The sequence below is a fragment of the Lonchura striata genome, chromosome 4, assembly GCF_050655825.1.
Source record: "Lonchura striata isolate lonStrDom1 chromosome 4, ASM5065582v1, whole genome shotgun sequence".
NCBI lineage: Eukaryota > Metazoa > Chordata > Aves > Passeriformes > Estrildidae > Lonchura > Lonchura striata.
Window position 1 is genome coordinate 27,957,167 of NC_140706.1, and position 27,768 is coordinate 27,984,934.

General features: G+C 40.3%; 1 protein-coding gene across 4 annotated transcripts in view; it reads right to left on the reverse strand.

The window, feature by feature from the left end:
• Positions 1 to 9,439: 9,439 nt before the first annotated feature.
• DLC1 (DLC1 Rho GTPase activating protein) overlaps positions 9,440 to 27,768 on the reverse strand; it is a 246,183-nt gene continuing 227,854 nt past the window's right edge. For all 4 annotated transcript variants that reach the window (XM_085577906.1, XM_021533541.4, XM_085577904.1 and 1 more), the window contains 11 exons: positions 24,659 to 24,722; positions 20,487 to 21,916; positions 19,198 to 19,374; positions 17,119 to 17,278; positions 16,681 to 16,879; positions 14,533 to 14,746; positions 14,014 to 14,128; positions 12,958 to 13,179; positions 12,296 to 12,513; positions 11,954 to 12,127; positions 9,440 to 11,404 (listed from right to left, as the gene is read on the reverse strand). In XM_085577906.1, the coding sequence (XP_085434032.1) occupies positions 11,284 to 11,404; positions 11,954 to 12,127; positions 12,296 to 12,513; positions 12,958 to 13,179; positions 14,014 to 14,128; positions 14,533 to 14,746; positions 16,681 to 16,879; positions 17,119 to 17,278; positions 19,198 to 19,374; positions 20,487 to 21,916; positions 24,659 to 24,722 (3,094 nt within the window). In that variant the 3' untranslated portion in view covers positions 9,440 to 11,283. The remainder of the gene's footprint in view (positions 11,405 to 11,953; positions 12,128 to 12,295; positions 12,514 to 12,957; positions 13,180 to 14,013; positions 14,129 to 14,532; positions 14,747 to 16,680; positions 16,880 to 17,118; positions 17,279 to 19,197; positions 19,375 to 20,486; positions 21,917 to 24,658; positions 24,723 to 27,768) is intronic.

Sequence of the window (27,768 nt, forward strand, 5' to 3'; positions counted from 1 at the left end):
CCATGTTTACCAAGAAAGAAAGTAGGTACTTTTCCACCTATCACAGATGCATCACAGGGAATATGACAGTAAAAGAGATGACTGAAAGCTAAAATAATTTTTACTAGTCCTAGAAATACCTTGTTGAATAGTGGCTGGTTCCTCCTTGGGAAGTGTCCGTGTATGAATCTCAAACGCTTGGACAAATGCTATCGCTACGCAGCAGCTCCAGGCAGAGGCTGTGCTCTCACAGGTTGGTCTCTCTCCTGATGAAAAGTGACAGGGTGCAATACTTGCCACCAGAAGCAATACAGAGTGAGGCAGCTGACTTCCCTGAAGACACCAACTTTAGCCACAATTGTATTGGTTGCTTTTCCAGGCTCGCAGAAAATTATGCTCAGCCAGTTCAATGCCAGAGTGGATCTCAGTTCTCCAGGAGCAGGTAGGTTGTGGTATAGGACACATGAGAAGATAAAGATTTCTTGCTCTTGGACACATAGCCAAATATCTTAAAATAGATCAAGGTCTAATCAAGTTCTCTTGTGCCAGCCAGGGAAGCTTCTAGGTAGTCCCTCCTCTTATGTGAATGCATGCAGTTTAGGGGGAAGGCTGGTTGTTCAGAACTTGAGCTCCCCAAGAGGGTGGTGACAGGCCCCTTACCTTAGAGCATTGCTAAGCACGATGCAATCTAAGCACCTAGTCTGAGCTGTGCATATGCCTGTGAGAGGTTTTGTATCAGATCAGGGTGAGCAAAGAGAGAAGGAAATGAGATACCATCATCTGAGCCAGATCTGACTGCAGTGCTGGATCTGGCAGGATGGACAGGATGTCACAGGCAGACAAAACACACAAGTAGTGTAGAACTGATTGTAAAAGAGAGCTTGCAGGGTTTAACAAAAGGTTTGCAGAACAGAAAGTGTCCATACAGAAAATAGGAGGACTGCAACAGCAGTGAATGATCTCAGAAGCTGTTGTTTCTCAGCCTTGACTTCTTATGCAGTGTTCAACAGAGAGCAAGCAGAATATTTTCTCTGTGATTGGGAAGCATTTGGGGGTTGCTGGTGCTTTTCTGAAGTGTGCATCTTTAAATCACATACAGTATGTTTGATTAATAATCAAGGTAGAAAAAGAAATCAGTATTTTTCAGCAGCTCCCTAGGAAATGCATCCTTACAAAGGGCATCTCCTTGGCTATTCTCTGTTTCATGGCTTGAAACAACTGCAAATGATATGTATATATTCTTTTCCCAGTTTATGATCCCCTGGAGCATGATAACGAGTATACAACATTAATCGGATTTGTTTAAAAATATTAATCCAATTTTTTTTGCTTAATGGTACAAATCTGGGCACAACTGATAACAAAAACTGACAGCATCTTATCTGTTTAAGGAGCTAGCTAAATGCAGAGCCATTCATCACGGTGATAAGTAGTTTCTCAGGCACAGATGCACACACATCGCAGTCCGTGCATGATGCCGACCAGATACAGCTCTGTTTTCTGTCTGCTCTGCGTGGCGCTATCGACAGAGCTCTGAGCAAGGGCAAAGCAATACTCAGCAAATCCTTCACAAATGTTGGGCTTTGCCGTCCTATGAGCTTCTCTGGCAAATTTTAAACAGAATCTAGGAGTCTTTTAGCAGGAGAATAGACTGCAAATAAGACTTCAGTCTTGCAATCAGCCCAGCATTTTGTTTGAAAATGGATTTCTTGTCTTTGAGTCAGGCTAAAGCTGATGTCTGGGCTGCCCAAGGTTTGCTGTGTTGAGAAGAGCCCTGCAGAGCAGAAATCACCTGCAGCAGTCCAGGGGTGTGGGGGTGATGCAGTGTTTGTGCTGTGTCATGATCCTGAGACAAGACTTCTCTTTGTTATCCAGTGCTGGCTTCAGATTCTGTAACCACCTTAATGTTACTACTATGAAGGTGTGTTACCAGGGAAATGTGGAAATACTTGAAAATCATACTTGTAATCTTTTAAATGACAGTATTTTCTTTTTTTCTTTTACCCTTGAGTTTATATAAGCATTCTTTTAATGAGGTTTATAAGCTCTGATATGTCAAAACTTGTTCCTGTGATTAGCATGCAACATTAAGGTTCAAATATTCTGTCTGCATCTCTAGTTCAAAATCCTTTATACTTTAGCACCCCATCACAAAATGTAGTTGATAGCACATCTGTTTCATCTCTTGTCTACCAAAAGTAATTTGATTTCGAAATCCTCTAGAGTTGTGTATAGATGAGAAGGAGCAAAAAGGCAAGTTTTTTAGATATTTTTGTTTTAGTTTCTTGCAAAACTCGCACTTTAAATTTATGATTACTGAAGTAAAATAGTATTTTTTTCCTCTTGGTGTTCTGGGGAAATCTGCTAGGGAAGGCAAGACACAGAGAAAATGAAATTCACGTAGGAAAGCCAACTGAGGGACAGGCTTAAGTCATTCAAGGAAGCCTGGGCTGAGTTCCTACTTATACCAAAGTTTTTTTGGATAATTCATTCATCTCTGAGGCTGGGACAAAACCTGGCAGGGCAGTGGACTGTGGTGAGTGGGTAACCAAGTCCTACACAATATGGAAAATGCTCATGCCCCAGATACTACTTCAGGGACTAGTTTCTGTAAGAATTAGGCAGAAGAGAAGGGCAGCAGAATGAGCTTGTTTGTTTAGACACACAATGTTTGCCTTTATTTCTCTCTGTCTTTTCTAAGGACTGTGACGGCACTTCCTTCCTAGCTCATTTGTGTGGCTGCCTGAAAGGGATATGTCTAAATAGGGGTCAGAGCGACTTTGCTTGTTTGTTAAACAATATGGGAAGAAAACAGAGGACATGAAGAATACCTCCCTCCCCTCTGTGCCCCAGGGAACATTCTTTAAAAAATTTGGCAGCAACTCTGTCATCGCAAACCAGCAAAGCACTACATGGAGCAGCTGGCTCTGGAAACTGTTTTACTCATTTAACAGGATAGGAAGAGGAGGCAAAGGAAAGAAGCTTTTTTAAAAAAAAATGTATGAAGCCTCAGAGAAAATCTCTACATTAGTAAGATGGAATGTTTAAACAGTAAAAAGTTTGTGGTGGTTTTCAAGGAATTAAAACAAAAGAGTTTGATAAGCTTGACATGGTGCATTATATAAAAAAAAAACATAGTAAATATCATGTTATGTCCCAGATTGTGCTGCTGATCAATTTAAACAAATGCTGTCTCTGATAGTGACCATTGCAAGGCTGTTTGCACACCAGCACAAGAAACTTCCTGCAGGCTCTTGTGAAAAATACATCCAGGAGTAAGTCCAAGTGCCCAGTGCAGAAATTAAAAATAACAGGAACTTTGGTACTTATATTTTTCTCAAAGCTCTGCAAAAAATCTAATAATGAATTCCATGTAGAGTTTCAAATGATGAAATTCCAAATTATGAAAAGAATTACTTTATTATTATACAGCGGATGGTGCTAGAAAACAGCTTGTTTTGCCTTCTCTCCTCAGACCACTCGGTGAGATTTTGAGTCAGTGTCTTTACCCTCTTTTCTAGCAGTAAACTGGGGATATTATTCTATGCAAGCCTAGAACTCTAGAATTTTAAAACTTTCCAGGGTCTGCTAATTGCTTAGGTTTTTATCAAATATAAAGTGTGTTAGCCATGACTGGCCTGCTTAAACCTCTGTGCTCCTCAGCAGCAGGGCCTATGAATTCTATTACTGCTCTTGAGGTGTCATTCATTCCCCCAGTGATCTTGCCAGTAGGATGCTTGGGGCAGAGCTTCCCCTCCTTCCCCAGTCCCATATGTCTGTTGAATTGAACCTAGTTCAGTAGCTGCTCTGCCTGATCTTGTTTACAACTAACATGACAAGGCCAGAGCTTTACCTAGAAAGTTATATGATTATTTTATACACAATCATTTATCCTTTTCTTAGGTTGAAAGAGTGAAGACAGCGAGTGTGAATATAATTCCTTTTGGACTGTGGTTCAGGTGTTAGCTAGAAAATCTTGGCTTTTCTACTTGCTCGAGGTCATTCTTAAAAGGACTCAAATGCAATTTAATGTGTTTTCAGAGGTCCCCAAAGCCAAGTAAGGGAGCTGGCAGACCAAGCACTGTGCAGTGTTAGTGCTACTGTGGGTACCATTACAATTCTGGAATTCATGAGCAGTTGTGACTCCATCTAAATGTTTCCACTTTATTGAATACTTGCCCTGCATTCTGAGGACTATGTGTTTCTATGCTACACACCCCTGTACTTGGCACTGCTGAAGCTTCATCTCAAATCCTGTTTTCAGTTTTGGGCTTGTCACTGCAAGAAAGTCATTGAGGTGCTGGAGTGTGTCCAGAGAAGGGCAACAGGGCTGGTGGAAGGTCTGGAGCACAGGACTTCTGAGGAGCGGCGAGGGAGCTGTGGTGGTGAACCTGGACATAAGAAGGCTCAGAAAGGACCTAGTGAGGTGAAGGTCAGTTTTTCTCCTAGGGAAAAAGCGAGAGGACAAGAAGTGCCCTCAAGTTGCCCCAGGGGAGGGTTGGATTGGATATTAGGAAAAATCTTTTTCTGGAAAGAGTTGCCAAGCATTGGAACAGGCTGGCAAGGGAAGTGGTGGAGTCACCATCCCCAGAGTTATGTAAAAGATGTATAGATGGGGCACGTGGGGCACACTGTTTAATGGAGGACTTGGCAGGGCTGAATTGATGGTTGGACTCAACCATCTTAGAGGTCTTTTCTACCCAAATGGATTCTGTGGTTATATGCATACTTTGAATTGATGAGTAGCTCAGGGATGCCCTTAGGGGAAGAGAATTACCATCGGTTCTCACTGTGGAAGACATGAATCATCCTCATCAGCTTTTCCCCTCACTGGGAGGAAGGTGCTTACTGAGGATTGCTGATCCTGTTGCTGAGGATTACAGGAGTCACCATCAGAGTTTTTCAATTTCAGTAATTAGTATGTACTTCTCCCTGTCTTAGATAACGGAGCAAAAGCACCTAAGTAGAGGGAGGGCAGGTTCTATCCTCCAGACACATTACCTTAATGAATCTCCCTCTCTTTCTTTAGAAGGCTTTCAAAGCTGCTTTTCTATGTATCTTAAAGCAGTTTTCATTGTTGTCTGCTGAATGAAATTGTTTGTAGGCAGGAAAGTTTTACCATTTTCTTCCTTTTACTTAAGTACCAATTTTAATGTTGTTCTAGCTTTGTAGGCTATGGGTGAGGTGAGGTATTGGTGAGGTGTGATATTCAAATTCAGTTTGGATTATTGCTTGTATTATTGCATGATTTATTACTTGTTCTATTCTTTGGAAACTCTAGTTGATAAATTATGTAAGTGACAAAGTCTTCAATAAGAAGCAAAAAAAGCCCATGTGGGTTCTTCAGACATTCTGTTGAGAGAGAGAAATAAAAAATACAGACTGCTAGAGATAATATGATTCACTTAAACCAAACATTTTAGTGTCTTTGCATTCCTTTTCATATGTTTAAATGGACTACTTAGAATACACTCTGTTGTACAGCTTTCTCCAGAGATTTGAGTGAAAAAGTAGCCTATTAAAAACTTCACTAACCACACTGTCAGTGTTTCGATGAACTTGAATTATAGCCTAGCTGAAGACGACATATTGAACCAGTTCATAACAGTGCCTTGACTGAAATTTATTTTCTTTTAGTTGTTTTTGAAAAAAAAGGCAAATACTTACCAGATGACCTGCTTGTTTTGAATAGACCTGTCAGGTTGCTGTCATTAAGCATGTTGGAAGTGTTAGGCCAAAACTTTAGAAGAACCATTCCTCTATTACACACACCTTTCAAACCATCAAAGTCTGGGCTGTTTTATGAATATAATCTGACTTCATTAATATAAAATGGTTTAGTTTAAAAAAATGACAGTTTTCTCAAGTGTCATTCAAGTGTTTTAATTGATGCCACCCTTCCCTGAAATTCCCTTTTCATTTGTTAACCATCTTCCTATGTCTCTAATAAATGAAGGTATAAGCTCCCTCAAATCAGACCCATCTTGGCTATTATCACCCTGTCTATGAGCTTATAACATGCTTATGTCATCATATAATGGAAAAAGCTGTTTAATTTCCTTCCCTGGAAAGCATACATAACTGTATCAGTCCTTTTAACACTCTACCTTTTGAATATTTGATTTTTTGAATAGTAGTATTCTTTTAGTCACTGAGAATTCTGTTCCTTAGGGGCTTTTCCATTTTTAGTGTTATAAAGTATTAAGAAATGTCTGTGTGGGTTAGGAGCAACTGTGATATTCAGGTATTCAGACCCACCATATCACCCTTTTATTAGTTGAGCTAATGAAGTGACTAGTAGAACACTGGTACCTGGAAAACATACACAACACACTTGCTGTAGTTCTTTTTCTTCCTGTAGTAAGGAAAACCCCCTGAGCCTACATAAGAATGGATTTGATTCTATGTTGAGGACATCATGCTAATCAGTTATGGATCTTTCTGGATTTTGAGTAAAACTTAGGAAATCAAAGGTCTCCATGTGGCAACCTCCCCATGCTGATTTTCATGCTCTTTGCCCATGGTGGGAAGGCACAGCATCTTCCAATTTAAGTGAAAGTCCACTTAAATAAAATCTAAGCAAATTGCACTCCACAGCCTCAAATATAATTCTTAGAGAAAGGACTATTATTAGTTCTTTATTATTATTATTATTAACTTCCAAAATAATTGAGATATTTTATTTTTGACACCAGATATTTTCTTGCCTAGCAAGGCAGTGCTATTTGACAGTGATTAAAGGTCAAAACCGGTAGTCTGTAAGTCCTGTAATCACGGCAAATAATGAAGACAGGACCTTTGTTATGTCTTTGTGATACTTTATGGAAGCTAGGATGTAATGATTCCAGGGTTTGAGCATGAACAGCTTTAAATTACTTATGCTCTTGCTGCTTCTCAGGAAGAGATTGTCCCACAATCTCAAAGACCTCTTGCTGTGTGGAAAATGCCTTTTCCTTCCCTTCTGCCTCACATTTTCCATTAACAAATTTTTATCCCATCTTGTACACCCACTCAGCTAGTTTGAACCCTTCTTCTGGGCTTTTATGATCTTCTAATGCTAGTAGACATTTACTACATCCCCCTTGTCTAGTGGCCAGACTGTGTCTTGAATTTCTCTTTATGAATGTGCCTCTTCAGTGCCTTAATCTCTTTTGATGGAATTTTTCTTCTTTGAATTCTTTCCTATACTTCACTCCATTTTACTGTCCCTGGATTCAGCTTGCAAGTGTATTTTTTGCAAGTAATATGGACACTTCAGAATACACAGGAAAATGCAGTAGGATGGTGCAGAGGAGAGGAAAATTTAGCAAGTCTCAAGAACTTAGGAGAAAACTCAGTGCAAAAGGCCCATGTGTGTAAGCAGTGCATATTAGCATCAGATCTTCACCCTAATCTCTGGTGCTATGAAATAATTGGTTTAGAATTTGATACCTTTCCTTGAGAGAGGTATAAAACATTCTTGTTGGCAGATGAGAAATAGATGAAAGTAACTTTTCAGAGATGCAGTGAAGGGTTGTATTGAGAAGTTATGGATGGTATAACAGAGAAGAAGGAATTAGTATTTCTTAATGCACTGTTAAAACAGTAGCATATTTTCATTCCTTATGATTGTAGGGCACTGCTTTCAGCAATTAGCAGATTTGTGTGTAACAGTTAATTTTCATATACTTTAAGTTAAAATATCCACCTTTCATAATGTAGTCCAAGTAGTGGATGCTGTTTTCATATTAACTTTCTCCTGGCACAGCCTACTGTGGATACCAGGTCCTGTACTTTTCAAGGTCTTGTACCAGACTGCAGAAGTACCTCTGTGCATCATTTCAGTCTCCCTTTCCCAGACTGTCCATTTGCATTAGTGACATTCTGGCCTTTAAGGTGAAGGCTATTGATTATTTACAGCTTCATAATATCTAATTGTGGAGTGAATTACTTGAGGAATGACAGTGAGACATGGCTTCTTCTGTCTGAATTTGTCAGAAAGAAGTACTGAAATCTAGCATTACCAAAGCACAGGGCAGACTGGACCTGTGTTACACCAGAGATGTGATGTACACGGTTATTCATAGCAGCACCTGGACAGAATGGAACAGGGGTCCAGCCTGCTCTTTCTCTGTGGCAATTACTGCTTAAAGCAGAATGTCCCCAGAGGAGCCAGTGCTGCCCTGAGTGGCAGCTGACAAAAAAACCCACAGCCTTGGAAGATTGAATTCTGTTGTTCTGCAACATGGACATCTGCAAATGAAGGTACCAAGAACACAAACATTCAGGAGGCTGGGACTACTTAGAAGATTCAAAATTAACTCATATTGCAGAAATGTTCGGGAAGATGCTAATTTGAAAGTAAACTAAATGCATTTTAAACAAAATGCAGTGTAAATCCTTAAGTTGCCAGGAGTGTCATGAGTTCGTGTGCTTAAAGATCCAAACAAAATCATTACAGAAAAAAAATTAGCTCTAACCCTGCTTGTTCCAAGGGCCCAAAACTGTGCACAAATCTATTCGGCATTTTTCTTTTTTTAATGTTTAGTTGTTTAAGTATTGACTTGGGAAAGAAAAAGGTTCTGTAACAGCCAAAGTAATGACAGTCCTTTATCAGAAAGCTTCTCTAAAACGCTTTGGTGTGTGAGAACTAATACCATAGCAATAAGAGGTTTGCTTTTGGCAGACTCTGAAGCAGCATCTCTCAGTGCTCCCTGGGGAATGAAGTGGGAAGTGATAACGATCAGGACTTTGGGATGCTCAGGTAGAGAAAGAACAGGATGATGGTAACTGAAAGGCAGCAGGTCTTCTCATAGCTGCTGTATCAGACAAGCCTCACAAATCAAAACCCTCCTTCAGATGCCCAAATTATATTTCTGTTGGCTAAGACTTTAACAACTTTGAAAAGTTGCTTGAATTAACAGCTGTCTTTGGCTTGGTTTTTCACCTTAGTCAGTTGCTTGTATATCTTCCTGGCCTCCTCTTTGGCTTCATTTTATTGCTATGTGTGCTTTAACTTTCTCCAATTACTTTTACACTTGCATTTTTTGAAGCAAACCTATGACTCCACAACTCATCATGTCCTCATTCTCTCTTTAGAGAATAGGAAAGCAATGAATCATTCTCCAGCATTGCATTCTGCTGCTTTCCACCCTGTTAAATTCAAGCATACCTTTCTACAAGACCGCAGCAAACCAGAGGTTTCTTCTCACTATTATAAAAGAATGAAGCAATTGAGTAGGGAATGTTTCTGTCCAGCTATTTGTTCTTGTGATGTCCTGTCTTCCAAAAACTTTGAAGAAAGAAAGAAAAGGTTGGTACCTGCCTTTAGCAATAGTACACATATCAGCCTGGGAGGAGGGCAAGGGTGGCTCTGCTCTTGGCAGAGTAGGTGAAGAACCAGAAGTAAGAAAAACACCTCCCCCTCTTGGTATGAGAGTGGAAGGAAGAATGTAAAATAATATAAAACTCATTATGAATATCCAATTTTAAACATTTAATAGTGCACTTATTGAGTATATTCTGTACAGACATCTATAGCAAGTTAAACATTTTCCTTTCTCTCGCATAGATCATACTCATGTAAAGCACATTTACAATAGAAAACATAATTGAGGTACAAAAACCCAAAAAGAATATCTGAGGTATAAATACAGGTATATTTTAAATAATCTTTATCATGCTTAATCTATGTTTGACAGTACACTGTGGGCAAGTATACATGTTTACAATAGAATGGTATGTACAACATACAATTTTACAAATTCAAAAGTGTTTTATGTAGAAGAATATACAAGATTTTCCTACTCATGAGGAACATTGTTACAGGAAGTACTACATTATTTGCCATTTATAAAAAAAATCTTCATCAAAAAAGCTTAAAATAATACTGACAATGGTAAAAAAGTCTCAGTCAAGATTCCATCTTGCAACTCATTCATACCCTAGCCACAAAATACATTTATCACTTAATACTGCACCTTGAAAGCAAATCTTTACCTTTACAGTAAAACCTACAGAAAGGCATCTTTCCAGAGGACCTCAGGACTTCCTACAGTTCATGTAAGTTGATTCTCAAGAAGGGGAGAATATCCCAAAGGGGTTTAAAACACAACAAAACCAAAGACAAAACTGCACCCTCCTTTCTGCCTCCAAATATAACCTTCCAAACTGCTCACATACAGGTTCTGTTCATGTTAACATGCAGCTTTTAGAAAAACAGGCAAAGCGGGGGTGAGTAAGAGAAAGAGTTTGTGTGACTCTCCCTAGCCAAGTCACCCCAGCTGCTACTGCAGGAGTCCTGCCACCTCCTGGCACCACAACTCCAGTGTTGACTTTTTTCCTATTGAGCCATTAGAATACAATAAAATATATAAAGTTCATTAAAACACCTATAGATAACACAGGTAGGAGTAAAAGCAATGGACATTTTTGTTTTTTAACAACTGATGTTATTGGCTCTCCTCACCATTGCAGACATTTCATTTCTAAGCTGCTATGTTGCTCAAAAGTGTATTTACTTAGCATTTGCTATAGAATTGCTCATCACTCCTAAAAGATCATCTGGATAAGGAGTGGACAGTAGCTGAAGCAAGCCTCTTGTAACATCTGCTTAGGGTTTTCAACAAGTTTATAGCTGAGCAAGACAGAACTAGCACATTCGAAGGATGGCTACTCCTGGTCCACAGGGGAGTCCCATTCTAGGTTGAACTGTATCCAGCATACTAAAATCCATTCTGGCTGCCTATCAGTGTACCAGACACATTTCAAATTCAACTTCTTCTATCCTTTCAACCATTAACACACTCATTCACACTTTAATCTCTGTGCAAACCTTTCTCTGCTTATCTCAGTGAGAACACATTGAAGAGTACCAACTATTCCAGTGGATACACCAGTCCCTCAATGCACTACAAATAAAATGACATGAGTATGTACATAAAGCTAAGTATTTCACATGGGAATGATGAGCCTTCACCATATTTTATAATATATTTTGCATTTAAAGAAATTTGCTTCTCAGAAGCAATTCAAACCATCTAATAGTATTTTTTTTTTTTTTTTAGATTTTTATCTTTTGCACAGTTCTCCTATGTTTTCCAGTCGAGGCCTACTATAGACCTTACACAGACAGGAAGCAGCTTTAAAGTGTATGGTATGGCCACAGTCCTATAGAAATGCTCACAGTCAAGTTCTCACGCTGTCATCCCTTCATGACACGACTGGCAGGTGGAACCCAGGGCCGGTCTGCAGCGTGCACGTCTCAGTTTTGGGTAATGTCTATATTGCTGAGGTGGGGAGCACATGGCTGTTCCTCTTCAGTAGTCACCTGGATTTTACTTCCTTGCTCTCAGGACTCTGCTGACTGAAAGAGTCTCGTATCTTAACAACTTCTGATGCACACAAGTGTCCAAAAGACTTGGTGTACCAGTCTGGCATGTGGCCCCTGTTGCATGGAAGAAAAAGGTATGATGAAGAAGGTACGAGTGACTTTGTATGCATTTTCTTAGTCACAATCAAATCTGTATCTAGTTGGTTAAATGCCTGGCTAGGAAATCTCCTTACTGCTTACTGCACAACTCAGCCCTAGTAGATTTGCTCAAAAACAAGTTTGCTGCAGTAAGGAAAAGTTATGGAAAGTTTTGTGACAACCTGGTTCTCTTTACTAGCTTAGTATTAAAATTAATATGTCCTTGCATCCAATATGACTGTTAGAGGAAAGGTTATACCAATATATATACCAATATATATTGGTATAACCTTTATATATATACCAGTAGTGGTAGTGGAACACATATTGGAGGCTTCTAATGCAACAAACTACTGGTGCCAGATGTGCACTGAAGCCAGCTTCCTGTGACATCTCAGAGACCTGTGTGCTTGCCTTTGGGAAGGATGTACTACTGGCCAAGCTAAAGTCTAAGTTTTCCACTGACCACACTGAAACTATACAAGAGAAGTTACCACCTCCAAAGGACAGAATGGAATTTCCTACCTTAAATCAATTCTGCACATATAGGTGAGTTTTGATTTTCCTGACCCGCAGGGCTCAATCAGATACCTCGACAGGAGCACATTGACTCTAACACCTGCCACAGGAGCCCGGTCGTGGTCCACTGAGGTTGCAAGAAGCACACAGGCTCCTTTGGGGAAGTTTGTCCTCCATGTCCTAAGAAAAAAGAAGAAAACCAAAAATCTTTTATTTGACAAATAGTAAGTCAAGCATCTAAGAAGAATTCAAATTAGGCACAAGTAGATGTTTACCAATACAGCTGATATGATAAAGAAATAATCAAGGTTGCCATATGTGTAGGATATAAACATATGAAAATCTTACCTTAAGACTACGAAGTCCCTGGCTGGGTGAGGTGCCATGCTGTTCTGGACATACTGGTATATATCTGTCTGGCTATCCAAAGGCTCAATTACTTTGGACTCTATAAGATCTTCATCCCAAAGATGCTGCTCTTTAAGTAAACGATTTAAAACCTCCTCTGGTGTAGCTGAGATTTCAATGGTAGTTTTCCATAATCGGAGTGGGGGACCTTCACATACCTGGGGAAAAGTAGCAGAGTCCTTAATTTTACTCTTCCTTACACTTTCTTTTTCAAGTTCATTTTTTTCAGAATCTTATTGAAACACTTCTCCATCTGGTAGTTCTGAGCTGTACAGGATCAGAGATGAGAAATTTCTTTCTTACTGCCTGCATAGTGACTCAGCTTGTTAAGGCTTTGCATGTGTGAGTGAAGGCGTGTAAATTCAATACCGTGAACATTCCTGTTTATCCTCTGGATAAACAGAAGAACACAAATCAGTGTATGCTGGGAAACTACTGCTGAAAGACATGGTGCTTCTATATGGTGTGCAACTGCATCACGAGATCAAGGGTTTTTTCTATTATCTGTCTGCAAAGTAAAATGTGTACTGAACCTTCTGTAATATCCTACGTCACAAGAGAGCTAAACCCCAGAGCTGTGGTGTGAGTGGCAGGGTGCATACCTTCTTGTACGCCAGCTCTGCTTGCTCTGATGTGGAGCAGCTGACCCAGCCTTTAAACTTCTCCTTCATCTCCTTGAGCAAGTCATCCACGCAGTCCTGGAGGTAGCAGTGGTAGTCAGAGGGCTCAGTGTTGCTGCTGCTGCCCCGGAGCTCCTCCAGGCTGAGGGGACGCAGGTCCTGCTCCGTGTACGAGTTCCGACCCCTGCTCATTTCTTCCGGTATCTGAGAGGTGACAAGAGTGAAATCATCCTCTTGCAGCTCTCTCCCCAGATCACTGCATTAGTCTAGCAGCTCAATAGCCACAAGGACACATGTATGTTAGTTTTGTAAGTGATGGGATGTGTATGTGTCAGGTTAAGCACTCAATATGAAGAAATGCCAAAATTAAGTTTTTAACTCTGATTTAACTCAAATTAGTTTCTCAAATTTATCCTGCAAACTGAAGAAAGAAAGGAACATTGTCAGCTGCAAGAAAAGAGACAGGCACATCTTCAATTGAGTGCTCTAAAAAGATTTGATGACAGTGAGGAAAACCAGGACTCGACTTGTTGGCTTCTCCATAACAGGCCCTAGAGGGAGCATGCTTTAGTTCCTACAGATCCCTCAACCTTTGCTTTGACAGTGTTACATTCCAGGATGCTTTTGTGGCCTGTCTTGCTAACTCCTGGGAATTTAAGTACAAAATGAGCACTGAAATTCCTGGAAATAGCTTCTTGCTTTGTAGTTAGAGCTGAGGTTCATAGAGCCTCATGGCTGCACAATAAAAATTTTAAAATGTATTCCAAATGAAGCTTGGATGCAACAAAAATGTGCCAAACCCCACAACTGCCTCCTGACTTGAGAGCACCAGTGCCAACAAAACAACTCTCTTTCCTTCTGGCACCACTTGCAATTAATGTATGCACAGAGATCAGGATGAAAAGGCTTTTAAAAAGCTATTTATCATGTGTTAAACTTCATTAAAATACAGAGACATTCCTAGCTTTTCAGTATACAGCAGATCTAAGACATCTTAATCAATATTCCAGCCATCAGTTTTGTAAACAGATGTTTTACCTGAAAGAGTTTCTTGCATTCAGCAATCATATGAGCTAGCCCTTGGGTTGCAGCCAGATTTTCATTTAAGTCCTTTTGATCGGGTTTGCCCAGGCTTGGTTTCCTTTGCATCACCCTTCACAGGGGAAAAGAGCACACACATACACAAAAATCCTGTTATTTGTTGCAGAGCAAGAGATGTTTGGGAAGAAAACAGTAGGATTCACACATCTGCTAGTGATATAGAGGAGTGCTGCCTGGTACCAAATATTGGCATGGTGTTGCAAACTTCTCTTGCTACTCTTTCTAAGCCTTTTCTTTGGAAACTCCTTCCCCACCCACACTTTTTTCCTTCTTATGAGCTTGTTTGCATTTTAACAAATCTCCAACAAAAGGTAAGAGATCCCATAACTGTTCTACAGCTGGTGCTCTCTGAGGGGATCACAACTGGCAGGATCAATCCCAGACTGCGCCGGTTGCACATCGCTGCCAGCTGTGCTACGGGACCAGCAGCAGAGAGCTCTGCTCCCAAAAACCTACCTTGGGGAAGAATTCTCTCTTTTGAGAGTGTTCAAGTGGAAGAGGGAAGGTGCTAAGCAGACAGCCAGGTTTGTTGGTGTCATCTGGTTTTCCTTCACTGCAGCTGTGACATCACTCAGGAAATAGAGAAGAATCTGGAGGACCTCCCTGTTCTCATCAGGTAAAAGCATAATGGCAGCCTTGATAGCCTGGAGACGCTGATCCTTTGGCACATCTGCATAATATTAATAATTCTCTCATCAGCCCATTGATTTTCCACACACACAGCATGAATACATCCCAAAGTAAACTCCAGCTTCAAATATTTGACTCGAGTTTGAAGTGATTTCCTTCAGGATGCATACCATTCGTAGGAAATGTGAAGGAATGTTTTTTAACCCACTGGTTTAACTACCCTCAGCTATTTCCTGCGTCACAAGAATTGCAAGCAAGAAGCTGTACCTAGGCCAGAGTTAATTTTAGATTTAGCTTCAACAGCTACATGCTCCTGCAGATGCACTAAAAGGACAGAAGCCTGGATTCAGGTAGGGAATGAGCAAACATAGTCCAGCCAATTTAGAAGTTCATTGGCTTGCAAAGAAATTTAAAACAACATGAATGCATTTTAGAATAGGTAAATGAAATAATTTAGCTAGCAAACCTTTTCAACAGTGATGTCATAAAATATCCGGAAAGTGCTTTACCAAACAGAGAGGGTTACTTTATTAAGCAGATCATTCAAAGTCATGCGGTGGAAAAAGAAAGTCCGTGCTGTGAAGCCCCATACCATTAAACAGCTCCTTGGTTACAAGGAAAAACAAACAGCCATTGGAAAGATTTGATGTGTCTTTATATAAAGCTTTTTCCTCCAAAGTTGAAAGGAACAAAAAATGAAATAACCCAGACCAGATCTGCTTCTTATAAAGTGATTTCCAATAAGCCATCTCTAAAGACATCAGAGTCTGAGTCCTCGAGCATTTATATCATCATTAGCAGCCTACCGCCCTCACTGCATGTCTCATAATACACATGGTGCTACCCAGATACTTAATTGGTATTTGCTTTGGGCTTCAGCAACTTTGTAAGGCTAGCAAGTCAGTTTAAAAAGCAGTTTTAAGCAAAAATCCACTGTTTTCCACACTCTTCTCTCAATCAGTTCAAAGCGCATTCAAGCCATGTGCATTCCAGTGTGCAGCCTGCTGCATAGCACCCAAGCAAAGGGAAAGTTTTCCCTTTGCAGGGAAGCAAAATTTACAGCTGTTTTAAGGCTCTTTGCTTTACACAGAGATAATACTTCCCAACCACCTCTGGGGATTCCTCAGACCTACCACCTGCAAAAGGAAAGGAACAGAAAATCTGCAGTGCACTGTCAAAACTTTTTTTGGCTCTAAACCCATAGAGCTGCTGTTTAATCTGCATGGAATTGGAGAGTCTGATTAATTCTCTCCATAAACCTGTTTGGGAATCCAAACACACACAAAAAAATGCTTGCACTGAAAAAATGGTCTGTACAGTATTTTAAATCATCATCTCCACCTCTGGAGCTCTGGTGGAAATTCCTGTAACCTTTTTGTATTTATTTCTTTTCACAAGCATTGAAAAACTCTTTTTTTTTTTTTTTTTTTTTAATGTGATTTATTCTGAAAATATTATGGTACTTATTTGCAAAGTAGCTACAAGTCAGTAAAAGAAAATCTTACCACTTAGAGGTTGTTTTTAAACAGCTGAGGTGAAGGGTAGCAGAAAATTAACTATAGGAAAGTAAAAATTTTCGGTAGCTTTGCCAATCCCCTTAAAAGCCCCGAACCCTGTTCATGTAGTGTTTGCTCTGCTTGTCTACTTAACCACATGAGATGTGGCTTATTTTCAAACCATAATATCAAGTATGCTCAAAGAAGAGAAAAAAATTTAGAGCAGGTGATGAAGGATTTATATTTTCTCCTGAATTAGAGAGAAAGGGAAAATCAAAAGATCTTGTACTATAAATTTTTAGAAAACTACAATACAAAAAATCCACTCATTAGAGGCAGCCTGAACTGTAATAGTTGCTGGAGAAAGGCAAAGACCAACATAAGAAACACCCGTAGTGCCCAGAGCAGCAGTGTTACAAAGTTCCACCCTTGCTACACAAAAGACCATTTGTTATCTGCTGCAGAATCTCACACTTACACTGGTATATCTGTAAGAAGGTCTCGGAGAGTTTGTTGGTCATGAGAGGCTCAGGGAGATCACGGAAGAATTGCTTTAACATGTCTGCTACATCATAGGCAGACTGGCCTTCGTAGTTGACACTGTCTGTGGAACTCTCATTCATCTGACGCAAAGCCTGAATTCTTGATTTGACTCCAGATTTCCTAAACAGTCCAACCTAAATACATGTGTAAAAATAAATACATTTATGAGGAATCTAGAAAATCTAAAATGTAAGCATGCTCTTTAGCTTCTTAAATATGGGCTCTAATTTTGTGGAAAGCTTTCCACACACTAATTATCTATTTTGTCCTGTTTTAAGTCTTTTTCCAACCTGACCCAGGAACAATAAAAACTCATGGAAAGCTGGGCTTTGGCTGGTGCATGCATGTGGAGCAAGAGAATAACAAAACACACCTGATCCAGACAGTGGTTGCGGAGGTAGCGCATGGCTTGCTGAATGCTCTGGGGAAGAGGCTGCCCCGTGCGCTGCACGTTCACTTGCAGTGGCACTCCAAACACATTTCGGTCTTTATAATCTGGCACCTTTATTCTTTTCATAAACTTTGGTACTGCCCTATTTAAGCAAAGGGAATGACACATTGAATTAAACCTCTGTTTATTTATCTCCTGTATTTCCACTAATTTGGAAAGTAAGTGAAAGTAAGTGACATGCTTTTAGTAATATGAACAATAGTGACAGTATAAATTAGTTAATCCACTCTGGGCTGGAAAGGGTGAGAGGAAAGAAAACAAGAGTTTCTCTAAGAGAAAGGCTTGACATTTGGGCAGTATGCTGACTCTAAGTATTAATGTGGTGCTACTCCATCAATATTAGGAGGACGAAAGCTACAGGGTAAAACTGCAGGGGCCAGATTGAATTGCAAAAGAGTCAAAATAAATCTTGCGGTCAGTGACCCCTTATAACACTGCTTCTTTAGGTTTTAGGAAAGATGGGCATTTGAACAATGAGCTTTTGTATGTCAACTACTTGTTCTGCAAAGTCCTCAAACTGGGTCCACCACCCACCAGTGTGCAGAACAGCAGGAAACTGATGTAATACATTTGAGTTTGTCAGCTAAAAACTTCAGCTCTATAAACAACCCCTTTGAAGGACCCCCCTCCTTGTCAGCCAGTGACTTTTGTTACCCCCACCTCCCACTCCAGTTTCATTGAGAGGCCTTTCCATCTGCTTATGACTCCAAGGAAAAAGTTACTAAACACAAAAGAATGATTTACCCCTGTGTCCCCCAGAGTATTGGTTTTATAAAGAAGAAAAAAAAGGCACTAAAATGTGAAAATATTGAGGTCATTTTCCTAAACAGGGAGGAAAGCTAAGGTCCAGTGTAACAACTAATAGGACACAGTAGCAATGAAAACAGGGAGACATTTAACATTTCAACTATAAAAACAGTGCATTGGATTTACAGCTGACTAATCTGTTACACAGAAAAACAGAACCAATTTGTATTGCCATATAGTTAAGTTTAGGGATTATTGATACATGTATGAATAATACTTGCTTTGTCAAAAAACATGCCAATGGAATGTGAAAAAACACATTGCGATCTCCACTGAGAATCTGAAGCATGCAGGGATAACTGGTCAATACTTATTTCTGTCTTTCAGAACAAACAACTTCTGTATTTAGAAAGACTGACATAATAACAGCCTTTGAACAGGAGGTACTTTGATGCCGAAGCTAAATACTCTCTATGACTCCTGGGGAAGGAAGGAGGCTGGCCTGTGGTAGGGACAAGAAAAATTTTATTTGCGTCCTTTGCATCCTGAAGGTTACAAAGGCTGTAGTGCAGATACTATAATAAAAGAGCTTTCTATTTCATTCTTCTGACAAAAAATATTCAGCTGGTTTACAAACACCTGGCCACAGCAGAAATTGCTGCCTACAAAAAAATGCCACGGTTCTCTCAACCTTTCTACTTCTCTCCATGTCTTTTGCTAATGGATTTATAGTGCCTTAGAAAGGGAAAACAGAATTTTGGCTATTACTACTAGATACTAGTAGTAAGAGAAATTTACACTATTCAATTACATCATTATGGAAAGGAAATAATGCAAATATTTAAGAATAACTGAAAAAAAGAGAGCCTATAAAGATTGGTTACCATTTCTGCCACTGCTTGCTAACTGCCTCAATAAACAAGTGGTCCTTCTTTTGCTATAGATACTTCTTCCTCTTCTGAACATCCTCCTCTTCTGAAAGCTGGTCTGTACTTCATTGCTTTGGTTCCCTCACATGTCCCCATAAACACATCTCTGATGCCTAACAGGATTACACTTACGTAAAGGGTTAGTGATTTTAGCCCCATCTTAGGAAACCACAAATCATTGTCAGCACAGGCTGGAGGAAGAAGTGCAAATATGGAAAAAGAGGGATTGGATGGATGCATTACATCTTTCCAAACATTGCCTGGGACAAGCACAACTGTCGTGCTTGCATAGTTGGGTTCTCTATACACAGTACTGTGTCCTTACCAGCTGAAACCATGCTTGTTGGAAGGTGTGTACTTTTCCAGGAGCGCAGTCAGCTTCAGGAGAGAGTACTTCTGCAGCAGGTTCATCTGTGCCACGGACTGGCAGTTGATCTGCAGTGATGCCGAGCTGAGGCTGGGCCGGTGGGAACTCTGGAAGCTGTGCCACCTTAGCTTGTGCCTGTGGAGAAGTTGGGAGGCAGAGAAAGGGCAGGTTACTGAAATGTCTCTGCAAGGTCTCTGCAAGACATGTGCAGGAATTAATGCAAATGTACTGCTGAGATCCCTGCCCTTGGCAGCTGCATTCTGCTGAGATTTCACAGGCATCAGCCAGCGGCATCTCTGCCTCACCTGGCGTGATGCAGCATGGGCAGCGGCTTCACATGGGAATGTGCACTCTGAGTTGGCCCACAGCTCAGTGCTAGCTACACAACCATGCCCTAGCAGATATCCTACAAGGGCTCCAACCCCTTTCTCCCAAAGTCCTTTCAGTATTAGGGCAGTAGGAATAAAAAATATCCATTAAGAAAAAATGGCATGAATTTTCAAGACATATCAAATAGGAACTCTGTGCTTCTGAAAGTCCCATTAAGTTTATACAAGCAGCTGTAGATGACTAAATTATTTGCATCACTTTTAAAGGAAAACTGGAAACAAAGCTAGAAAAGTTAAAATCCTTGCTCTGCTCACACTACAAAATACAGCCATGGTAAAACTCCCAGCAGAATCTGGAGGCCACTGGAACTCCCCTAGATTCCACTGTGCTACAGTGATCAAGAGAAAGCAATCCAGTCTCATTTTCCCTACAGATTTAGTGCCCTAGCATGCTATTAGAAACAGCCTGCTACTGAAAAATGCAATTTTTTGAAACAGTCTAAAAGTCCAGGCTTTTACTACATACTGACACAAACCAGAACATACTTACTTACTCTTGGTTCTCCTAGCCAACTTAAAAAGTGATTAATCCTACTTGAAGGCCTTCCCCTCCCAATGCACCATTTCAGTTTGAAGAATTATTGTGCCCCAAAACTGTGTTAACATTGGTTTTTCAATGACAACTCAGGCTGAACATACAAACATACAGCTATGAACTGTAGGAACCACAGAGTCTTGCCCAAATATTTCTCCTGTCCATAATGGTTTTGGGAAACAATGGAACAGCATATGTGTGCTTGAACAGCCACAGCTTCTACTGCGCCTGCCTTAACTAAATGTGGTGCAGCTACTATAGAGCTGCTCGGGTTGGAGGGGACATCCCCAGGCTACCCCAAGTCCTATTGCTTGTGATCTCACCTGCTTGAACGTGTCAGCGATGCACCAACCCCAGAGTCTCTCCTGTCCTGGATCCCTGTGGGCTCTTCCGTTTCATTCAGTGAATTCCCTGTACTGTCAAGGTCACTTGGTGTTCTTCGATCATTGTCTACATCAAGGTGAATCTGCTTTGGAGAAGAAGGACATGGGGAGATGGAGTCGAGTGCTGAGTCAGAATCCCCTTCATCTGAGAACTTCTCTGACCACTGGTTCACTATTCTCTGCATCCCTTTGACATGGTATAGGATGTCATCTAGTTCTGGGAATATGTCTTCATTTTCGAGGTCTGCCAGGTCGCTTGTACTGGAATACAGGATTGAGCCTGGCACATTGTCGTAAATACTCAGGCGGCTGCTCATTGAACTGGAGGAGTTGCGTCTTTTTCCCATGCCTAGCTCTTTGGAGCTGTCACCACTGTTCTCTCTCTGAAGGGTGAGGTGGCCATGTCCATGGAAACTCCCTGTCCTCCAGTTCACAGAGGTGTTGCCTTCTGTAGGGGAGAAGTTGCCATTGGAGAGCGCTTTGGGAAAAGTGCCGGGCTTATGATCCTCAGGGATAAAAAACACGGTGTCTTCCGCAAAGCTGCCCCGGTTCTTGAAGTTCTGCTCCATCACATCGCTGAACGTTGACTGATTGAAGGGGTCAAAGCCTTCCAGGTACATGCCCACCCTTTTGTTGTAGGCACTGAGGCTGCGTGTTCGTGTGACAGGACTGGGCGTGCTGACAGCACTGCTCGTCTCAGACTGACTGCTGCTGCTGCTGGTCTGGGTGGAATTGGAGACACTCCTCTTTCGTACCATAGGGAAGTTGATGTGATTGCCATTGAGGGTGGAAATCTCCACGCAGTTAAGTTGTTTCAGTTTATCCTCATCCATGCCCTCCTGCAGGATTGGCCCGCTAATAATGAGGCCAAGCTTTGAAGGAGCTTTGCTCTTGCCATGGTGAGAGCTCTTGATTTTAAGACTCTCCATTCTCTTGAGCAGGCTCTTTGTTTTGGACTTGGCATTCTTCTCATTGGCTTTTGTGTTGAAGCTGAAGCTATTCAGTTCCCTGGGCGAGGGCAGGCTGCTGAATGAGTCATCGTTGGCGACAAAATTGCTGGATGAACAGACGCTCACTACCGAGTTTGTCCTGGTGGTAGACGCCTCACTCTGCAGGGTTGGTTGGTGGCTGCTGGTGCTGCTGATGCTCAGAATAGAAGCCACCTCCTGGCGTTCGCTGAGGTCTGTGAGCACACTCTCCCGGCTTGCTGCGTTTGTCAGGTGAGGAGGAGCTTCTGGGGATGGGATATTCAAGTCCAGTTTTGGAGGGAAGACATCAAACTCTTCAAGCCTTGACCACCTCTTGCTGTCCCTCTGAAAAGTCCATTTGCCACTTATTGCACAAGGTTCATCTTCATCTGAATCTTCACTCTACAAAGAAGAACCCTGAAAGTAATGCTTGCAAACTGCTCAAACAGCAAAGGCAATTGCATTTAAATACAATGTCCACTAAACTGCTTTAAGCATGACCTTGCCCTCACTGAATTTAAAGTGAAAACAGTCTTACTTCAGGGAGAGGAAGATTAGGCCATAAAGCCTGTCACGGGAAAAGATAACATGGTACAGGCAATATATTTTAATTGTTTTTAAATGCAAAAGATATAGCGTTCATAAAAAGAAACAAACAATACAATCTACTTTAAATTGTTCTATTTTAAAAACCCTAGTATCCATAGACTTAATTAATTGGTCACAGTGGATAGCCCCTCACATCAGTGGAAATTCCTGGCATGCATAACATTTTAAACTGGAGTCAGTCAGGGGTTGGGGTCCCTCTGGACTTTCTCCAAAGCTACACTTTGTTGATAGTGGCTATATGTTTATACTCCTCTTTGCAATTATGAGATGTTTCTCATACATTCTGAATTTTAGTGGCTTAATTCCTTACCCATTTGGGAACTCTGTGACTAATGAGACAACAAAAGAAGCTCCTGCACTCATAGAGTGTGATGGCTTCAGGCTCTTACCTGGTCCACTCTTCCTCCCACAGGCTAGCAGCTAACATTTTAAGAATGTTCTGTGAATTCTCTACTTCAGTCTAGCTTCAGGCAAACTTTAACACTCACAGATAGTGAGAGGCAAGAGCTCACTGACAGTGTAGCACGTAAGTAACTTGTAAATAACATGTTTGATGTATGAGTAATGCTTAGAGTACAATTACACATACATCAATTACGCCTACAATCTTTTCATCTAAAAACTGAAAGGGAATGATCCTGACATAGTTGGTCTTCCAAATATACGGAAAGCTTCACGTTGTAGGAATAAAACCAATGAAGTTATTTTCATATGACACCATGAAACCACAAAATAATCTTTGGTGTTTAGAGTAAGAAACACTAATTGCCACCCAGCTCCATGAATTTAACTTCATTTGTTTAAGTTGCTTTAATTTAAAAACAAACACATATGCATGCCCCCAAACTGTAACTATTTGTGTGCTAAGACTACAAACATTTATTCTTTGAAAAACAAGTAAATTATTCATATTTCAAGTAGTTTATGAATGCATAGTTCAGATCCTGATTATCTCCTACTTTTACTTTTTTCTTTTTATAGGACATTTCATCAGCTCAGGAAAATAAGCGAAATACTGTATTTATTTCTTATGACTAAATACACATGTGACACAGAGCGAGCATAGTTTTCTTTGCCTCCTCACTCCTGCAGACTACTTTTGTCCATGATTCAGGTGAAAACCCAAGAATTCTGACTTGCTTATTAAAGTTTTCAGCAGGAAAAAAGTAATCTGAAACTGCCAGTGGATAATAATGATGGTTTAGGGGTGAATGAGATGGATTGGAAGAAAAAAAGGAGAAGTAACATAATTTTAATTTGCAAAGAGGTTAGTGGAAACATAAAGAAACATGTTTCTGTCAGCAGAATTCTTCTCTACTATTAAAAAGCTTTAAAAGCTAAGTATTGATTTTATTGACATAAATAATGAAAGGGAATAGGCTCCAAGTCCATCTTCAAGAACATGGGTGGTGAATGAAATGCAGGAAGAACTGAAACAAAAAGTAATATCCAGACTCTGGAAGATCTGAGGTTTGGACCTGAGGTCAGATCTGGTCTGACCTCTAATACCAACACTGTTAACAAGCTTCAGGAAAAAAAGATGAGAAATCTTCTGGTGGTCATAAATGACAATCCAGCTGTCTACCCCTACTTTTAAGGAGTTTCTATATATGCTGCCTCAGTGTGTTATCTTCTGGAGCTTGGATGCTCTTTCCAACATACCTCAAACAGATAGGGAAAGAGGGGATTAATTCCTGGTAAACAACCTCAGAGCATTTGTATGCATTCTTGTTAGGGGTAGGGCAGCATTGTATTGCCTTAACTCAGTCATCTTTATCTGCAGTTGTCATATCCCAGGGGATGGTATCAATTACTGATCCCTCCTAGGACACACACATAGTTTTAAGACAGCTATTGAGTGGTACCTTATTAGCAAGTTGGTACTATCTTACTGAAATTACAGTAGATGCTTTCTTATTTCTTACCCTGCTCCACAGGAATCCTGAAGATTCAGGGAATACTTTTAATTCCTGCTGAGTTCCCTGGAAACATGCAAACTTTTTGAAAAGATAGCTGTTGTATTCTGAAAATATATTGGAAAGGAACCAATGTGCTTAATGCTTTCCTTTGCAGGCCAAGCACAGTCTAACTGATAGTGTCTACATCATAATAAAATAATACAACTCTAACGTGATGGCAGAGAACCAAAACCGAAGATGATGTACAAGATGGTGGTCTAACATTAAAGTCAGGTCAAAGTCACTCAAGCCTACTTTGTAAAATCCTGCCTGAGTGCAGGCAATAGGCATCAACAACAACCTCACTGGCAGAGAATTCCAGTGCCTTTCACACTGGAAGCAGCATCCCAGGGAAAAGTTTTCTAGACAACCTTTATCCACTGCCAAGCCTTGCACTTTTCACTCAGTGAAAACACAAAAATAAATGTAAGCAGATTTTTTCCTTTTTTGCTGTGTCCTTGCCAGGTTCTACTCAGGTGTAATCCTAAACTAAAGCTATAGAATCTGCTAGATGTGGGGGTTTTTTTTGAGTTTTATTAATACATAGTGCTGTAACAGAAGAATTAAATGAACTTACCCTTTTCCTGTGGGGACTAATTTCTAGCTTCATCACTGCACATTTGTTTAAAGTATTTAAGCGCCTGCAAAGAGCAAAGGAAACCATATTAAAAGAATACAGCAGTGTTTTGACATAGGCTATTCCAGTTCAAAGCTTTTGTGAAGGCTGTCCCCAAACTGCTCTGCATACAAATAGCCAAAAGCAGAGTTACAATTAGAGCCCTAATTTACTTAACTATTAACCCATTACATTTGGCTGTTCTCTAACTTCAGAGGGAGAGATGGATGACTACTTGTCACAATTACCTGAACCAAAGTAAAGAGAAGTTAATGGAAACTTGGACTAAATTGAGAAGTACATCACATCCTACAAATTGTAATCATTACATTTGTTCTAAATAGCAGACATCTGAACCCCAAAATACTCAACCTTGATAGGCTAAAACTATCAGAAAAGTTTTCCAGTTTGACACTGTAAATATGTGACTATATTAAAAAAAGTATGCTGTTTTAAAATTGTACTTTATCAGCTGAAACTTCCCAGATGAAAACTTATTTGCCACTTACTAGATGCCTATTTTGCTTTTGAATAATTATTCTTTTCAATACTGTCCTGGGACAAGACCATTTGCCAGTTAAAAAAAAAAAAAAAACAGAACACAGACCCAATTTCTGCTTCCTAACCTGAAAGTTTCTTTCATATATAAAAATATTTTTATGAAGGACTAAAAGGGAAACAAAAATAAATTGCTGCAGCAGCAATAGCTAAGCAGCCTCTTCATAAAATGTGTCAGCAGTCTGGATACATATACTGAAGTACTCTATCAATACATATGAACATTCCTCTATTCCTCAGTAAACTAATCTGGTCACCTGGTAGGTATCCCTAAAACAACCAAAAAATTATCTTTCTTCTTCTCTCTTCCCCAGTCACTCATTGTATAGGACTGAACACAAGCAACTTAAAACACAGCAAAACTCAAGTGCTATTTGTGACACAGCTCCAAGGCAGGTTAGGCTCAGCTAAGTGCAGGCTGCCATGGTCTCCTGCCCTTCTCCATGTCCTTGCCTTCCCAGGAACTGTTCCAAGAACATGGTTCAACTAAAATTTGTACTGGTAAGGTGTGATTAGAGAACTGCCTGTGCTACGGAAAGGCAAAAGGAAGAAACAGGCTGGGTACAATACAGAAGGCAGAAAAACTGAAGCAGAAGCTTTCATGGAATGATAGTTTAGTCCTGTGTCATGAGGCTGTACTGTGGGTTTGATGAACAGACTAACTGAGCTGAAAACCAATTTTTCAATACTTCTTGGAGTTGAATTTCCCTGGGGTCAGTACCCTGAGCTGCATGAAGAGTAGTGTGTGCAAGGAGGAGGCACAGTCATAGGGCTGCCCCTTTAATTAAACTGGACCCCAGCCCAAATTCAACAGAAGCAAAGCTGAGCTTTAAAAAGCCTTTATTTATTATTATTCCAAAGGAAGTTGTGTAATTTTCACATACAAATTCATCCGAGTGAAGTGCAAAGACCCTTTTTTAGTTTTGAAAAACTAAAAAAAAAAAGAAATGCTGACATGCCCTATTGCTTCAAATGAATTTTCTCAGATTCATGAAACTTGTACTTGGATGTAGAAAATGTGTGCACAGGGAGAATTACTAGTTTCTTCTCTTTTCCCTTGCCTTTTATGCACGGGATTGGCTGCAGATGGTATTTACACAGGGCTTGATCCCGAAGCCATCAAAGAAAATGGGAAAGCTGCTACTGATGCTTTCGCTGCAGGTCATGAAGCAAAAAAGAAAAGACATTTTGATCTATAATTAGACCCAGCCACAACACAGCAGAGAAGAAGAGAAACAGGAAGAATTGCCATGGGTCAAATAGCAGGGCAGTGGCAGGTTAAAAAAGTTATCCAGATCTCTCTTTTTTATCCAGATTTCATCTTTGCTCTGAATCTGGAAGGCAAAAGGCTCAGTCCTGCAAGCTGCAGCTGGTGGGTACATGCACAAGTCCGGTGATTTCAGAGGAATTGTATTTATGGTGTGGGAGAAGGGTGAATGTCCCATCTACATGCTAGACACAAAACTGTATGGTTTTTTTTCAAGAGGCCACACAAGTATCTGAAAGCTGCCTCCCTCTCTGCTATAAACACATTCTCCTCTCAAAGTCCTGGACCTCAACACCAGGAAATATTAAACCGGTTTTAGTTCTATATTGTGTAATAATTTACAAATTTCACAGTGTTGCAACCTTTGACTTATGCAGAGAGAAGTTACCGCTGAATCCCTGGATCAGGCTTTATCTAGCTCCAGCCTGTCTGACCACTAATAAAGACAATCTCTGATTTCACAAAGATTACATCCCCAGACTTCTCTCCTGCTCAACTAAAACCCCTGAAATAGGTGGAAAAGGGTAAAGTAAAGACCTTTATTTTCAGAGGGTATTTAAAAAAAATATTCTCCTGGCACACACCTCACAAAAATTAGTACAAGGCAAGATAAGGTAACCCCCAATGAGTGAGGTTAAATTCAATAGCAGTGAGGCAAATAAAGTCTCTGTTACATATTTCACAGGGATGCATCTCAAAACCAGTTTCCCTTTTAAAATCTAAATGCTCTGCTGCTATTGCATCAGGTCTGCAACTTCCATTACATACATCACACATCCTGCTTCAACTTCTGCTCAAATTCTGGAGTGCCAAGGTCCTTGAACTACACACCACTGAAAATATAGTACAATATGCAAAACTGCCTTCCAAACACATTAGTGTGTCTTAAAATCTAAGCTTACAGCTTGGTTTTTCAGGATGAAATTTATCTATACAACTGTCACTAACCTTCACATATGCTTTGTAGCCTCTAAGCACATACTCATTTTCTACAGATCTTCTCATCTAATTGATGCTAGCTAACAAATGACAATTTTCTCTTCTGGGTCTGAACCTTCTCCTTTGTTAACTCCACTCCCAATGAAGTGGATAAATTCACTTATCATTTTCTTACTGACAGTCAGCAGACCTGCCTCATTCTTTAGGATTGTCTTATTCTGCCCAAACCTGTCTCAGTAACACCTTCCTGAAGACGAGATGGGAGACGGAGGGACGGGGCAGGATTGCTGCAGACAGCAGTTACAGC